Raw genomic sequence first — 17,653 nt, forward strand, 5'->3', positions numbered from 1 at the left:
CTGCATATGCAGACAGTGAGTGACTTTTTTCTTTTTCAAAACATTTCTAATATTATCCGTTTTAAATTTAAAAAACGGCTAATAGCGTTGATAACGAAAAGCAGCATTTGTGCACAAGTATTTTCCAAGAACAATTACAGTTTGTATTCCACACAACAATATATTTTATTTTGAGAAGAAAGCACAGGAATATTCTCACCATTGCAGGCTATATTGCAAAATATCTCTGACAGTCTTTGAAGAAAAAGTATTTTCTCTTGTTTCAGTGTCTGAATTACAGCAGGTAGAAATATTTGCATCAAAATCAAACCTTTGATTCAAGAATTTATTCCACAGATAAATCATGTTCATCACTTTAAAAGGAACATCTTTACCCTTAAGTGCAAGTGTAAAACAATGTTATCATGCTCTAATCTTAACTTTCCTGATGTTCACTTTTCACCTATTTTTAATCTTGAGGGGCGACTGGAGGGCAGTGAAGTGAGAGAAGTTCTTAACAGTGCATTGTTGCATTTTTTTAATGGGAAATATTACATCAATCTATAATGAAAGAAAGGTCTTGTGGAATAAAAAGTCATCCTTTAGCAGAAGCAATGCTTGTGGAACTACATTAAGTACTGCATTATACTGACTGTTTGTACAAAAACATTTTAATTATTAAAAAAGGAAATATGGCAGAAAGAAGAAGGAGTAGGATTGCTACATTAACATTAGGACATACCAGATACCCCTCTGCAACCATTTTTTAAACAAAATATTTTCTCTCAATTGATAAAATCTGGGATTCCATATAGAACAATTTGAGGGACTTGACAAAAATCATATCATGACGTGAGAGCTGCCAGCTGCTGCTACTGCAGTTCCCCTCACCAGCAGCAAGCTGAAACGTTTTGTAGCTCAACCTACCTACAGGTGAATTTTTCACAAGTACAACAGAAATAGCCATCTGTATAACTTTGCTAACTTTGTCATGGAATGAATATTATACTCAAGTTTTATTGACATAGTATACTGGTGCTTCACTGATACCCACAAGGTGGAGCTATTGGTCCTTATTTTGTCATGAACATTGTCACAGAACTTCTTTGCAATATCTTATTTGAATATATCAGAATTATACACATATGATTGTATGACACTGCAGTAGCGCCGACTGGAAATAGAACTGAATCAATATATATATTTGTGGAGTGTGTGTGTGTGTGTGTGTGTGTGTGTGTGTGTGTGTGTGTGTGTATGTGTGCTTTCGAATAGAAAATTTAAGAATTTTACTCTTTAACATTTAATACTATCATTAAAGCATTGACAAATTTGCACTGACACTGATATAAAGTTTGGGCACTGAAAAAAGTTTCACTGAAAAATAAAACAGACATACAATCTTATTATCCTGTTTAATAATACTTTCTATATTCAAAGATAGTGTGCATCTACAAATGGGAATTTTTATATTCCAAAGGAACAAAAATAAAATCAAATATATGTCAATATTATCTATGCTCAGAAAATATGAATAACTGTCAGGTTATTCTGACAAATAGACTATTTGTATAAGCTGACACAAAAACATCTGGCTGCAGTGCAGAGGCAGTTCAAGGGTCGGACCTTGAGGAGGCCTGAAGTCCTCAAAGCTGTACATACGTTGGCATGCTGAGCGCATATCCATCCAACCATTGTCTTCCACTTATTCCTACATTTAGGGTTGGGGGGGGGGGGGGGGCTGGAGCCTATCCCAGCGTCAAAGGGCGAGAGGCGGGGTTCACCCTGGTCAGGTCGCCAGTCCATCGCAGGGCCAACATACAAAGACAAACAATTCACACTCATATTCACACCTACAGTCAATTTAGAGTATCCAATTAACCTAGTCCCCATTTGCATGTCTTTGGACTGTGGGAGGATGCTGGAGTACCCGGAGAGAACCCACGCAGGCACAGGGAGAACTCCACATAGAAAGATACAGTGCCCGAGCCGGGACTCGAACCCAAAACCTTCTTGCTGTGAGGCGACAGTGCTAAGCGCATATATAGAGAGAGAGAGAGAGAGAGAGAGAGAGAGAGAGAGAGAGAGAGAGAGAGAGAGAGAGAGAGAGAGAGAAAAGAAAAAAATTTCTTTTTCTTTTTCTGAGGTAGGCTGAAACGCATGTTCAAACGCAAATATAGTATTTGTAATTTAATAAGAAGGAGAGATTACATTCTTGTATACTGGGCAATATGATCAGCAGCTGTCACCATTAACGCCTTGTTGTCTCACCTGAGAAGATGATGTCTATCCATGAAACAAACGTTGCCTTTGAGTGAAGGTTTGTTCAAAGCAAGCTTGAATTTACTCCTAGGATGTGATGTTGATGTGACCGTAAAGCCTAATTCGATCAAGATGAACAATGTAATTCAGTGCATCAGTTAGCAAGTGTCCAAGGTGATTAGCCGAGCTAGCTAAATTAGTCGAATTTCAACCTTAAAAGACTTTAGCTTGCTTGCTAACTAGCGAATAGCTGAAAATAGTTATCAACACTAGTTAGCTCTAGCTAGCTAGCTTCGAAAATGTTCCTCTTTGTTTAACTTTATTTTCAAACCCGCTCAGTGATAGAGACCGAATAGCGCTGAACAAAACATCGTTTCAAGACTTCACCGTAACGTCGCCATGAAGGCTATCTTGCCAGCTTCAAGGTAAAACAGGAATCAATTCAACTCGGTCTGTTTCATCCAAATAATCTTCTTTAGGTTTTAAATTCAGATATTTCAAACTCAAAACACAACAAAAAAAATGTATTGGCGTTTTCTCTTTATGGGAGCTTAGATTACATTTCGTGTGGTTCAGCCTTTCTTAAAAAAAAGTGTCAAACTGACACACAGGTGACTCTCATTTATGGGGATATTGTAAAGGACGTCAGAGCTATCTATCCTAAAAGTGCAGTGAACCTAAATAAACAGAAAATACATTGTTTAAGTATCGATGTTTGAAGATTAATAATGCTTCAAAATTGGCTGCACAGTTTGATGCCATTTTTCTCTACATTGGTTAATACAACACATACGTATAACTGCTTTTCACAAATATTTTTGTTTTGTTTTGCAGATTACTTGTAGCAGCTAAACTAATCCTTCAGTCCAGTTAACGCCTCTCACTCTCTACGTAGTGATGATTTAATACCGGCAAAGGAGATCTGCAAATCTTGTGGCTGTGAAATGAACTTTTTTTGCACTCTGTTACAACACTGAAATTTATAGCGAGTAAAGATGGAGAAGGACACGTCCTTTTTTCTTTTCTTTTTTTTCAAACCCAGGCTGATGGTGGAAGAGGTAGGTTAGAATACAGTAGGGCAAATTGACAGCAGTAGCCATTTCCCTCATGGAATTGTATGTAAAGGTAATTGAAATATTTGTTCTTTTTCCATTTGATCATTTTGATCAGGCAGTGAGTTTTGCTAGCCCTGTGATGCGATTAAAGATAACGGAATAGCCTAGTGAAAATGGTAATAATCACATTATATTAATGATAATAACAAGAAAGCATGACCAACTTTCCACACTTTGTTCATAACCACTGTGGACATCAGATGGCATCTGTTTGTTTCTACAGCCCACCTGGTCATTTTTCTGGAAACACAGTCTCTTGGAGTCCAGCTGACAGAAAGTAAGATAGGCTTGAAGTTCCCTTACCTATTCTCTTATATTAAAGTGGTTTTTAATTAAAGCACTTTACCCTAGAGTACTAGCATTCTATTCATTTGAGTTCAACATGTGTTGAATGACCTTTGAGGAGTTCATGATAGCATTAAAAAAGATTAAAATGTTGAGTAGAAATCTGAAAAAGTGTAATTAAAAATTGTTTCCCTTCAAAGGAGATGAGTGACATCTGTAATCAGGAGCATGAACTGGACGGAGATGTGTCTATTTCAGACGATAACTCTGAAAGCCTGTTGTGCAATCTTGATTCTTGGCACACCAGAGAAGCAACAGGGGACACGGAGAGATGGGATTCACCTTCACAAACTAAACTGGAGATGGTGATAAACGAGGTGAAACGACCCCATTCAAGGACATATTCTGGGATCTCCAGCTTTACAGAGTCAGCAGCAGGCTGTGTTGATTCTGCATCTTTATCAGGTAATTATTCATCAAAAACACCGAGATAAATGTTATAACCTCTAGTGGTGATGTCAGTTTATTATCTATTGAAGAAAATCTTGAACATTGATTTGAATTCATTTGCACTGCAGGAAATGTCTCTCAGTATTTCAAAATCCCAAGTAAGAAACAACTTCACAAGAGAAGTGAAACAGGAGAGACGTTGCTTCACAAAGCATGCAAGAGAGGAGATCTGACACAAGTCAAAGTGCTCATTCAAGCTGGGATCATTGTCGACGCGGAAGATTACGCAGGTTTGTCGGCATCATTCATTTGTTCATAAATTCATTTTTTGTTAACTCTTAATAAGGTGTTTTACTCCACTTGGATTGTTTGACTTAAACTAGGCTGGACAGCTCTCCATGAGGCCTGTGTGGTGGGTCATGTGGCTGTGGTTGAGGAGCTGTTGAAGGCTGGAGCTAATGTTAATGCTAGAAGCTCTGATGGTGTCACACCCTTACATGATGCCGTGTCTCATGGACACTATCAGGTAATGGAGAAAGTCTGAATGATTTTTTTTAAAGAAGAAACTATAATGTAGTAATATAGTTATCAGTAACGTTTTTCCACTACGGTCCTGGTATCAATTTCACTCCAGCCAGTATAAACGCTGTTGAGCAATATCATGTTTAAGGGCATGTGTCTTATCACTAAAGTCACGTGTCCTATTTCTGACTAGGTTGTGGTTCCAGCAGCAGTAGGCCCTGTAAAACTATCATTTGTTCTTTATATTGCCAGGGTTGAAAAAAAAAAAGAGATTTTTGAATATTACCTTAAAATTTTCAGAAGGATTCCTAAATCTTATGCACATGCAATTTAATTCACCTGTGCTTTACCCCCTCCGAGCGAGTTCAACACAAGGATGTGTTTCTGACCGATACAATTGATTAAAAAAAAAACATAAAAAGACTTAAAGTACTATTTTATATAGACAGAGTATAAGTATTGACATTTGAGTCTGTCTGTATTTATGTATGCAACAATTTGGTGGAAATGATGGGAATACATGCAAGCTGGTCCCAACAAAGGTCTACTGCCAAGATTGAAGTCTTGGTGTCATTTAAGATTTGACTCTGTTTGCTAATATGCATCATGGTTTTCACACATCAAAACCTTGAGTAGATATTGTCTGTTTCTTCTATTTTTGTTTTGTTTTTAACTTAAACCTCCCAGATCTAGGAAGGGTGTCCCTAAGGATCACATAAAATCTTGAATGATCATTTTAACAGTTAACCCTGGTTTAAACCACAATCGACTTAAGAAAACAATCATATATGATCACCTGAAGATAATAGCATCAGTGTTTTGTGTGGAAACTTTGGGTGTCGTAGCATTCATTTGTATTATGTACAAGTTCCGTGTGTTTCCACTTTCTAACAAGATGTTTTGACATCTATATGTGTGTACTTCAGGTCGTGAAGCTTCTCCTTCAGTATGGCTCAAATCCCAACGACAGGAATTTACACAGCCGCAGTGCACTGGACATGGCGGAGGAAGAGAGTATTAAAAAACTACTCTTAACATTTCCAGCACCTTCTGTGACATGTGAGCAGCCCTGTGTGGCACTTGCACAATGCAGACAACCTGGTGAGATCCTTTGCACATTCCAGACAAGCAAGGTTTGCCTTTTTTTGCATTAACAGCAAGAAAGTGTGGTGCTTAAAAAAAAAATACCCATTGTGGTAGTCTGTATGTTGAGTAGCAAACACCTAGACTTTTTCAAAAAGGCATTTCAATTTGCACCCTCACAACTGGTACAATAGTTGCCACAGAGTACCTAGTTTAATTTTACTTTTACATGCACTTGATCCCAGTAGTAGCTTGGCTTTTTCCTCCCTTGAATAACTACTAACTGTTTTTCCTTGCTCGTCATACTTTAATTGTTATGCATGATAGAATCAAGACAACTTCTTTTAAAGTGAGAGCCTACTTGTTTCTACTTCTGGATGAACAGAACAGCAATTCTGAATTTGTATAGGCCTGTAGTCCTCATTGTTTTTTCAGATGCAATGTTGCGTGTGATACAGGAGGTGTCTATGTAATACGTTATGCTAACAGACTAACAGATATGCAGATTGCATTTCAGTGTGTTACAGGATTTTAAGTGTGCACGACTATCCTTGTTTGGTTGCTAATTTAAGTTCCTGTAGTTAGTAAAGGTAGCATAACTATGAACTCCCAATGTAGCACAGATTTTAATAGATTTGCTGACTTATTAATGCACAGTATTTGAGTTTACAAAGTGTAATTTCTATTGCTTATTGCAAGATATTTGGTGATTGAAGTCTTATTTCAGATTTTTTTTTTTTTTTTTCTTCAGGCGAGATATCTATAGAGGCTCGCTGCCACGCGCAGCGCCCCTGGCACTGCAGCTTGAGCTCAAGCCAAACTGACCAGTCAAACATGCAGTCCGGAGAATTAGGTGGAGACAGAGCCAGTGAAGCAACTGACATTCTGCTGAGACATAATGACACAACCACTGATTATGTGAGAGCAACTTCAAACTCAAATATGCATTTGTGTGAGCTGAAGCGAGAATAATTGTGCGCACACATTTGGGGCACATATCCATTTACAGGCATCACTGATTGTAATGCTTTGACGTAAAAGCTCATTAATATGTTTTTCTTACTCTTTAGCTGAGTCATTCAGTGACAGAGCGTCTGGAGGAGGTGCAGAAGAAGCAAACAGAAATTTTAAATTGGCCTCTCACACGACCAGAGGATTTAGGTAGAGCAGCAGCAAACATTGCAGCCTTTGCTTTTTTGACAGCAGCCATAATTGTTACTGGAATTTTAATGTTTGTACACTCAGAATTATACATAAATTGGTGTTATTAATACTAGTGTATAAGAGTCTTAGCAGAATATTAATAGATTAACACGTAGCAATGTTGTATTAACTAGTTTCACGTAGAATAATCACAAATGTACTGCTTATAATTATATTTCTTACTTTGCTGTTTTTCAGTCAGATATCTTGAAGCTCTCACACAACTGCAAACTACACAGACCGACATGCTTGCCAAACAGAATTTGGTGATGGACAATCTTGCCCACAAATACCAGTGAGTTCAGCAACTTGCATGACAATAAAGAAGTTTAGTATGTGAACAGGAAACCAGTCTGTGTTGTGGGCAAAATTAGATTATAAAAGTAAGCTTTTTGTTTTTACCACATGGTATATTAATGCATTAGTTGCTGAGAAATGTATCTAATAATAATAATAATAATTAGAAGAATGCTTTACTTATCCCATACAGTGGAACTCTAAATAGTTTCTGCAGCATTTACAGAGGGAAGTAGAATGGATATAATAAATTAAATGAAAATATTTATGAAATAAGAAACCAAAAAACACTAAAATAAATAAATATCAACATTATTAGTCTAGCGGCACAGTGGTGCAGTGGTTAGCATTGTCCCCTCACAGCAAGAAGGTTCTTGGTTCAAGCCCAGGGCTTTTCTGTGTGGAGTCTGCATGTTCTCCCTGTGCCTGTGTGGGTTCTCTCCGGGTACTTCGGCTTCCTCACACACTCCAAAGACATGCAAAAGGGGCTAATTTTTTATTCTAAATTGACCATAGACGTGACTGGAAGTGTGAATGGTTGTCTGTCTTTATGTGTTGGCCCTGCGATGGACTTGTGACCCGTCCAGGGTGAACCCCGCCTCACCCTCGAAGGCAGCTGGGATAGGCTCCAGCCCCCCCTGCAACCCTTAACAGGATAAGTGGTAGAAAATGGATGCATGGATGGATGGATTATTAGTCTATTGTTACATTAGTGTAGTGTTTGTTCAGTGTATCACTGTTGAATGAAAAGGGGTGTGTGTGTGGGGGGGGGGGCAGTTATGTTTCTCTGTCCCCTGTTGTGTGGAAAGCTAGACTGACTGATTTTGGTGTACCGTACTACCCAGGGGAGATGTATTGTTCAGTATTATGAAGTGTGTTCAGACCAGTACACCATCCATTTCATCTGACAAGGTAGCCTTAATTTACCTAAGAAATGTATGCAGTGACACAATGACAGGGCTCTACAGTGGTTTTCCATGGAATGTGGAAAAGTGAAACTTCCTGTTTTTGTTCTGCCGACAAACTACTCCGCAAAAATAACATTATTGTTTGATTCTTGTTGCAGAAATGTGTCAGAATCCTCCAAGCGACGTGTGCTGAAGATTCAACTCCTCTCCCTTGCTTCCCGTCAGAAGAACTTAATAGAAATCCTCCAGAAGCAAATGTATTTGGTAGAGGTGTATACAACCACAAAGGCCAAATTCTCCTCTCAGCATCATCAATTCAATCCAGTATTGACACAAACCGATTCTAAAGGGAAAGAAAACCAAATGGATTTTCCAAACAGTTGTGTTCAAGACAGTCAAAAACAAAAAAGCTGTCAGCCAGTTTCACGGGCCAGACGTGTGAGAATTATACCTTTGGACAATACAGAGTCCAAGTCTCCTGCTCCCTCAACAACACATGTGACACACACTTATTTGCTCCATAAGAAAGCCAGCAGATGTCAGAAAAGTGTTTCACAACCAGGAAACATGTCGGAACACGTCAATAAAACTTCAAAGACAAAGACAGGGGCTGAATACAAACACAGACATCTTAAACAGTTCATACAAGATGGACAAATACCACAAGGAAGTGTTCTAAAGCTGTTGTTGAAGGTAAGGAAGACATCTAAGAAGTTTGTTGTTTTAATTGTCACCAAATACACTTTTTTGCTTCCAAACTGGAAATAATTTAACCCTGTGTAGTGAAAAAAAGGGGGATTTTTGGTGGTACGACCTTCAAATTATGTTCTGGCTACACTGCTAACAATTCTGTCCATGAAGTGGACACTGATGAAAAATGCAGCCAACCTATTCTTGGTCTTGCTGGCTACGGCTTCATTATGTCGGTTACTTTCAGCTCAGCACCTGCTCGGCAAGTTTGGTTTTGGATGACAAGCAGTCTCCTCTTGAAAAGTTACAATCGCATGAACATTAAATCACATGAACCGATTCTTAATTTGCATGCTACTGCACTGAATTTAGCATGAAATTAGATTTCCTTTGATTTCCACAAAATATTTTATGCACACCTGAGTGGCCTATTAGCTACTCATCTTCTTTTTGTCTGCAGTGCATCACTGAGAACACTCATTGAACTGCAGAAGTACTGGCATCATAAACTGGTTTGTTTCCATTACTGTTGAGTGGATTTTGTTTGTCTTACAAACAGCATATTTTCTTTCTTCCTACAGGGTCAGTGGCACTTCTCACATCTGCAGGCGGATGGCTTAATAAAGGACAGTAAAGGAAAGCTGCACTTGACTCCAGAATGCTGGCTGTTGTCTATCCTGGGTAGTGACATCCCTGTCAGTGCATCATGTGCCTGGGACAAGGTTAGAAATCAGACTGCTTGATACTTATCACAAAACAATGCAAATTAGGTTATTTGGATACTCTAACGTGCCCATTGGTGTGAGTGTTCGTGGTTATCGGTATCTTACTGACAGCCCTGTGATTGACATGTGATCTGTCAGGGGGTCTACCTTGCCTCTGTCAGCTGGGATATGCTCCAGCTGCACTGCAACCCTACATAGAATAAGCAGTATAGAATAAGTTGAATACAAGTGAAATATTTTGAGTCTGGTGAGAAGCAGGGCAAATTGAGAAGAAAATAGCTGCGTTTCTATCACATTTTCAAAGTAATTTGTGAATAAGAATGTGAATAAGGCACATTTACAACAACTGGGTGGGGGGGGGGGGCAGTGAGTGTTCACAATATTTGCATCAATGGTTCAATGGAATTGTAGTCATGGCAGTCTTCTCCAAAGTCCAAACTCAACCCAGTCCAGGACATAACCACGTCTTTGACATACGAAAGTCTGGATGGCCATTGGCCATCTTGTTGAAACTGTGGAAACTTTAAATATCTTGGTACGGTACTTGACTGCCTGATGAGTTTGTCTGAGAACACTAAATATGTTCACAACACACGTCAGAGGACCTTAGAGCTTGTGTACATCACACAGGTTGAGATTGTCTCAACTTTCAATCTTTTTGCTTGGTTTGGTCACTTCAGCTGTTACAGCACGGTCTTGCCCCTATTCGTCAAACACTGACATGTGGTCAACTCCCCCTGACGTCCACAGCCTACGTTGAGGGCACTTGACAACATAGAGGGCAATCCGATAGATTTGAAAGCAAATCCCTCATTTTTGGATTTTGACTAAAGGGGATTAGCCATCCAGGCAACACGGTCTTACCCCTGCTCCCTAACCCTAAACCCAACTTCCGTACTGTTACCTATTATTTGCTCTTTTCACTCTTATTGCATTAATATAATGCTCTACATTTGTGATGTTGTCTTTATTTTAGTCCCTCTTCTGTTTTGGTGAGCCAAAGAGAAATTTCCACTCTCCCCATATTTTGCTTATATACTATTTATCAGTTATACCTTTATCTGATAGAGATGAATATTTTTTTAGATTATAATACAATTATGGCTCCAGGATTCTTAAACAAGTGACCAAGACCCTATACCAGGGGTATAGATAAAATTCTAATGGGTCTAGTTTTAAAAAAAAGTCTTCAATCTTGGGTCTGGAGGCAACCAGGACCATTGATTTCACTTATAGGCACATATTTAACCAATGTAAGTAGACTTTAAACTCATTGTATCAGTGTCTGTTTGGTCAACAATGAACTTTCAGATCAAATGAGGAAGCCAACATTTCAGTAATATTTCAGCAGTATTTCTTGTCTTTTTTTTTTTTTCCACATTAACCTTAAACATATTGTCCAGCAGGGGGCCACTTGGGTCTTAAAGTGCATTCAATAATATCTCTTCAGGTTGCTACTTCTGACAAGTGCCACCATCTCAGAGCATATTAAGCACACGGGCTTAGTAACATATACGAGCCCGTCCACGCGTCTTTAAATGTTCAGTTCTCACTGTCTACCTTTCTCCCCTTCGAGCACGCCATCCTTCTCTTGAACCACGAACTGAATGAATTTTCTTTCCGTCCCCCCTCAACTAACTTGCGCGTTTTCCTTCTGTCAATTGCAGTGTTAAGTCCCACAGAGCTCGCGGCTTTGACAGCTTGTGCTGCATAGTGCAGGCGTCAGCTCACGTCACTGGTATTATAATATTGAAACAAAAACATAGCCTACCATAAATATATAGTTTATTTAATGTGTTTATAGAAACATAAGTTGTTAAAATTGCTTGGTTACAACTTTTTATTCATTATTATTATCATTATTATTGTTTTTGTTTTTTGTTTTTTTTACAATTTGTCTGGGTCTGGAGGTGACGTCTGTTGGGTCCGGATCCATACTGCGAGCCGTCTATTGGTGACCGCTGCTCTAGAGGATTAAATTCATTGTTGTGCTCAACACAAAAATCAGACTCTAAGATCCATCCATTCATCCATTTTCCCCTTAAGGGTCATGGGGGGCTGGAGCCTATCCCAGCGGCTACGGGCGAGAGGCAGGTTTCACACTGGACAAGTCGCCAGTCCATCGCAGGGCCAACACATATAGACAGACAACCATTCACACTCACATTCACACCTACAGTCAATTTAGAGTATCAATCAGCTGAGTTACCATTTGCATGTCTTTGGACTGTGGGAGGAAGCCGGAGTACCAGAGAGAACCCACACAGGCACAGGGAGAACATGCAAACTCCACACAGAAAGATCCCGTGCCCGAGCCGGGACTCGAATCTTCTTGCTGTGAGGCGACAGTGCTAACCACTGCACCACCGTGCCGCCAGACTCTAAGATGTTAATGACTTAGACACTGATGTTTTAAACCATGTAACTCCATAAGTGAAAGATAGGATAATCTCCCTGATGATCTCACTCTCCTGCTTTGGCAGGTAACTTTCAGGGGCAAACCTTTGTCTTATTACTTCATGAACAAAGAAGCTGAAGAAATGACACTCCATGCATGTCCTGAGGAGGATGTTCAAGGCTACAGCGTCAGTTCTACTCTGACCACAGGTCAGTTGATCATGTCTGCTGTCATACCTCCCCCTGGTAGCTCCACATCCATTCTATCTTTGGTATTTTTGTCAGTGCGACTCAAACAAAGACGGCCATGGTTGTAGCATAGCTCTCTGTGACAGCAATTCACCATTTTCCTCATGTTTTATTTGTTTCATTTGTGAATAGTCTTATAAAAAATGACTTGAGCGTTTATATGAAATAAGAACTTACTATGTGAAAGCTTTTGATTGTATTCAAATTACTGTTTTATTCAGTGCCAATCAGTCTAAATCACCTACGTAAAATCAAGACAATTCTTTTGGTGGGTGATGACGAGCTGTTACCGAATGCCATCGCCGACAGCTACTGGGAGAAGTTCTTTGAGGAAGATTCCGAGTCTGAGGACTGGAAGGATTGACTTACAACCATGTCATGTTTTCCAAATTCAGCTTCCTCTTTCCATTTATTTCATGACTTGTTTACTGTACTTAATTTTCTGTTAAATATTAATGATAAATATTTCCTCAGTTGGAAGGCCATCTCAAATTCAAAGTTGATGTAGCTATGAGGATGTTGGAGAATTAAGTTATCCCCTGTCTCACATGACTGTACACAAGTTTGATGTTTGTGCTGAAGTTTAATATTTGGACTGTTTATCAGAAATAAGGTTGCTTGACTGTTCATTAAAAGTGTATTCTTTTGCATTTTATTCGTAGCTATACCATTTTTAATGTATTAAATGTCCTAGTATTAAAGCTAATCTAAAGTGTGTGGTTTGGTGTGATGATCAATAGTGTAAACTCAGTTTAACAGACTGATTTGAACACATCTCATGAATGTCGATGACAGGATGAGCCCCTACTGCGCCCTTCCCCAACTCACACACACACACACTAAGAGAAATGATTATATGATTTCCATAAGTTGTATAATTTTGGGGTATTATGTCATCTCAAATTGATTAAATAATAGTGCATGTAGCTGTCATGGACAAGCATGAGAGACTGATATGGTATGATATTACATGTCTTATTTTCTTACACGCCAATATGGTGCATATGCCCACCAACCTCATAATCAGTATGCTCAAGTTTGACCTTACTTCATGATGAAATTTAAAAAAAAAAGGATTTGAATCAAATAATTTGAATGTGAAGGATTAAAAAATAACCTAGCTCCAGAAAACTGCAAGTAGGTAGCAGGGAGATACAAGGGAGGCAAATTGTGAAGAGATGTAACAAACCATTGTTGTTAATGTCCTTTTTATTGCTCTCCCCCTCTCTCTCATTATTTGTTGAGGCATGTCAAAAGAAATTTTGAAATTTGCAGTTTGACAAAGCTCTCATTTTGTTCACTCTGATAAAGCCTAAAAGCAGGTTTATTACTTGCTAGGTCCCATAAATAATATGCATGGTTATTTAGTGTCTTCAGTAAAAAGAAGATCTGGGGGGTGGTTCAAGGGATGGAGTTAAATTCCCAGCCCAAATTACTACCTTATTCCACCCCTGCACTCACCAATTATAAATATCCACGTATCCATGGTTACAGGGTTATATATGTTCTAACTTGTAATAAGGAAACATTAATATTTCCTTCATCTGCTTTGAATGTTGGTAGAGGACATAAATGTAACGCGTAACGGGTGTGATTCATAAAGTGTCCGGGTTCCATCTGAATCCCGTCATAGGAAAAAATGGCCACAAGAGTTTTGACAGTGATATGTCTGTATAAATGGCTTTCAAGATGGAGAAATGAAGTGAAATGCATGCTGGAATTTGAACATTATTGTCCCATATTAGAATTTTTTTACTACCTTGCTATAACTTGTGATGTTCATAATTCATCAAAGAAAGTTCTCTGTCCCCTGCATAAGGAAGCATAACTTAGACAACTGATGAACAGATTGTGTAATTGTCTTTAATCTTGGTGAGTGGTCCAACAAATTGATGAATTAAGGGAACAGACAGACTGAACCTTTACAGCTGGTCTCTGTTTATTCAGAGCCAGCCTGAGGAAAATACTGTCTGCTTTTATGGTAAAGGAAATGTGTTTTGTCTCAGCTGAGAGTGTAGGCATAATAGAGGGTGCCGCCTTTCTTCAGGAAGCACTCATGCTCATGGGTTCCCAGCTTGACCTGTCTCTGACAGACTCCCAGCAGGTCATCAAAGACGAGGTCGCTGTCATAAACCTCAAGCCTCAAGACATCATTCTGCTGGGCTTTCAAGTAGTAGAACTCTTCCTCCCACCAGGGGCTAGCATTGTCCTCACGGACTGTTGTCGTACCCAGACTAGCAGAGGAACAGAACACCTTGACATAACCATCTGTGATCCCCAACACATCAGAGGGAAGACCACTGGCCCGCAGGTTGAACACTTTCAGCTGGGCCTGAGTCAGAGTCAGACTGCACAGGACCAGCAGGAGGAGTGGAAGACTGGAGGCCATGGCTGTGAAAGAAACAAATACACACACATTATATTGTAGATACATTATATTCATAAATGCTTTCTCATTCATTTTTATTTTTCATTGTATAATTTAGGGGAACATTGGTGGTAAAGCAAGGGCCTGATAAAACAAGTTTTCCAAACTTGTTTTAAGTGGCACTTCGATCGAAATGAATGCACATTCAACAAGAGGTTTTACAAGTTCTTAAATTCACATGGTGACAGGAAGTTACTGATTTAATTTGTGATGCAACTCAGTCCTGTTATTATGGTCAAAATCACATCAATCTATGAAACCATAAGCACAAGAAATCTCAGATTTAAAACTTGGCACACCCATTTCTGGGCCATCAGGAAATGCAGTGGTGAATTTGAAATTAGGGGTCCAAGGTGGTCTGGGATCTGAGGGTCTGAGGTGACTGTTACATTCTGGACAGCTTTGACGCTCTCTGTCTGTCTTTCTCTGTATGTACCCAGTTACAATGTGACGTAACAGGGAAAAACAAAAAAACAAGTTTTGGCAACCAAAAAGTCTCTTTCTAAGTCTGAGCGAGTTCTAAGCTGCATTTTAATGTAATGATTTTATCCACACAGAACGGCGGTGGGATGGTTATCACTGATCCCTCACAGCAAGAAGGTTCTGGATTTGAATGCATCAGCTGGCCAGGGCCTTTCTGTCTTTCTGTGTGGAGTTTGTGTTTTCTCCCCATGTCTACGTGGGTTCTCTCTGGATACTCTGGCTTCCTCCCAGATGCCACAATCACACTTGTTAGGTTAATGGGAGACTCTGAACTCCCTGTGAATGTGAGATGTCTGTCTCTCCATCTGGCCTTGTCTTGGCTTGACAACTTTTCTACAGTTTACCTGCCTCTCACCCTATAGTGATCAATGGATTCTGCCCATGCTTCCACCCCCAAAATAACAAGTACTGCACTGGTTAAAACTAAATTCATCAACTTACTGAACATCATTGTAGGAGCTATTTGCCATGATTTAAGTGCATAACTACCTTATGTATAACGTATAGGTCTGGTTGTATTTAGATATTTCATGTGAAATATCATATTTATTCATGAATATTCTGATTTTGTCTGGTAAAGAGATTGTGTTAACTTTATAAATGAATTAATCTGTGCTTTTAAACATTGCATCAGGGCTCACCTCCTCATATTAGAAGTCGGGATATCTCAGCTTCTGCTTGTTTGATAATTCCAGTGGAAAGCCAATGCTACAGCAGATAATGCCTTATCTCAAAATACACAGCACTGCTAAGTTACACTTTTAGGAAATGATGTTTTATCCAGGCCAATGCGGAGATGTAGCGCAATAACACCTGGGCTCGTTTGAGCTTTTCCTTTCACAGTTCTGTGCTAATCTACATACACATCAGGCAATGTCACAGACGTTATAGTTTTCGATTCAGCTAAGAAGAATCTGTTCAAACCGTCACTCTTTTGAAAGTTTATGAATTAGCACATAGCCTACATTCAGGTTTTGTCTTGCTGATTATCTGCTTAAAGGTTTGCGTTATAGCAACTTTTATGCAAACTTGCTGTGCGCTTCTAACCAGCTCTAACTCCACTGTAAAAATCAAGTTATGAATTGCTTTATAATTTGACCTTTTGATTAACACATTCTGTTTTTTTTAATTAAAGCCTTTTATCAGTTTATTACCAAGGTAAATATCAATCAGCCAAATGTGTAGCACTGATGTATTGAAAAAAGTCAAGAGTACATAACTTAAAACAACTGTTTAAGTGAAACCAGAGAAGACATTAATACCACCAGCAGCACTTACAGCATTTAGCTGTGTAATTAAAAAAAAAATAGTTTTAATTTTTGCTAGTATTTAGTATATGTGTACAAGTGCAGTAATTCTACCCATTAACTAAAGCTTTGGTATATAAATATTGGCCCAATGAGTAATGAGAAACTTCAATAAATTGCAAGGTTAACATTCAGGCCAGTAGTAATGGAAGGGTAAATGAAAATCAAGAAGATTCTTCTATGCGATAGTCTTACCTATAGTGGTGATGTCTTTCTCTCACAGGTCTGTCTCCTGTTCACTATTTTTAAAGGTTAGCTGAGCCCATATCAGGTCGATAAACCGCCTCATATAAATATTTACAAAGCACAACCTGCCACATTCTCAGCATGATGTAATAATACTGAAAAAGACAGCGTCCGATTGATATTCAAACACGATGGAAAAAAAGCATTGCCACCACCCGTTTAAAAATTTGTTTGTTGGCTTGATTTTAAGTGCACTGTTGCACAAAAATGAAGACAAAATGCTCTGAGTTCAAAATTTTATTATCATATGTAATGGTTCAACAAAAAGAAAAATCCTAACTAATCAACAGAAATACCTGGTGAAAATAACTGAGCATTCATTTGCAGTTGGACACCCAAAAAAGATGTGAATAAAGTCTTTTTTTTAGCAGCAGCGTAATGATAGCAATTCATCTGAGTTTTGAACATGTTAGAAGTTAAAACATAGGACCATATTAGCAAGTTACGGAATAAGTGATGAATATATATTCATATATGCATTAAATACATACATTTTGTTTTGGTTGTACCACATGGAGGCAAACACTGTAGGAAATCAAACTGTATTTCTCAACACACCAACAACATACAAGTTATGTTGATTTGAGACTCTAAATGGCCCATAGATGTGAGCGTGAGTGTGATTGGTTGTTTCTACATTTCAGCTATGTGATGAATGGGTGACTGGTCCAGGGTGTACCTGCCTGTCACTCAGTGACAGGGTGACTGGTCCAGGGTGTACCTGCCTGTCACTCAGTGACAGCTGGGCTAGGCTCCAGCCACCTGCCAACATGAACAGGCTAAAAGGTACTTATTTCCAAAATATATTTGAAAGTGTTGATGGACTCAGACATTACACTGCAGTTTTTGTCTTTGCTCCTTTCCAAATTGTTAAGAATTTTCATTTACTGTTACACTGCATCTGGGAATGTCCAGTCATTCAACCTTTCTGGACAACAATTATGGACAATTTGAGCAACTGGCTGGGAAGGGATATACCATTATGTCCTAGACTGTGTTTATTGGGGGATAAAACCCGGGCTCT

At 38.9% G+C, this 17,653-nt stretch overlaps 2 protein-coding genes across 8 annotated transcripts; one reads left to right on the forward strand and one right to left on the reverse strand.

Annotated features, from left to right (window-relative positions):
* The first annotated feature begins 2,229 nt into the window (after positions 1 to 2,229).
* On the forward strand, positions 2,230 to 13,039 carry LOC147260456 (uncharacterized). Of its 7 annotated transcripts, XM_086205439.1 has the most exons (15): positions 2,230 to 2,299; positions 3,076 to 3,299; positions 3,412 to 3,472; positions 3,580 to 3,633; positions 3,842 to 4,106; positions 4,220 to 4,381; positions 4,475 to 4,617; positions 5,540 to 5,714; positions 6,448 to 6,614; positions 6,767 to 6,857; positions 7,098 to 7,194; positions 8,263 to 8,797; positions 9,376 to 9,516; positions 12,003 to 12,126; positions 12,387 to 13,038. In XM_086205439.1, the coding sequence occupies exons 5-15, from the start codon at positions 3,845 to 3,847 to the stop codon at positions 12,527 to 12,529; spliced, it is 2,040 nt and encodes a 679-aa protein (XP_086061565.1). In that variant the 5' UTR covers positions 2,230 to 2,299; positions 3,076 to 3,299; positions 3,412 to 3,472; positions 3,580 to 3,633; positions 3,842 to 3,844; the 3' UTR covers positions 12,530 to 13,038. The 7 variants fall into 7 exon arrangements, with proteins under 7 accessions (XP_086061565.1, XP_086061563.1, XP_086061561.1 ...); XM_086205437.1 differs by lacking the exon at positions 3,412 to 3,472; XM_086205438.1 differs by lacking the exons at positions 2,230 to 2,299; positions 3,412 to 3,472 and adding an exon at positions 2,332 to 2,666.
* Positions 13,040 to 14,139: 1,100 nt separating this feature from the next.
* LOC147260457 (perforin-1-like) lies at positions 14,140 to 16,598 on the reverse strand. Its single transcript, XM_086205442.1, has 2 exons — positions 16,579 to 16,598; positions 14,140 to 14,556 (listed from the first exon to the last, which is right to left on the reverse strand). The coding sequence occupies exon 2, from the start codon at positions 14,552 to 14,554 to the stop codon at positions 14,168 to 14,170; it is 387 nt and encodes a 128-aa protein (XP_086061568.1). The 5' UTR covers positions 14,555 to 14,556; positions 16,579 to 16,598; the 3' UTR covers positions 14,140 to 14,167.
* Positions 16,599 to 17,653: the final 1,055 nt, after the last annotated feature.

The sequence above is a fragment of the Aulostomus chinensis genome, chromosome 6, assembly GCF_037954235.1.
Source record: "Aulostomus chinensis isolate RoL2024-O1b breed Wild chromosome 6, RoL_Achi_v1.0, whole genome shotgun sequence".
NCBI classification, from domain to species: Eukaryota; Metazoa; Chordata; class Actinopteri; order Syngnathiformes; family Aulostomidae; genus Aulostomus; species Aulostomus chinensis.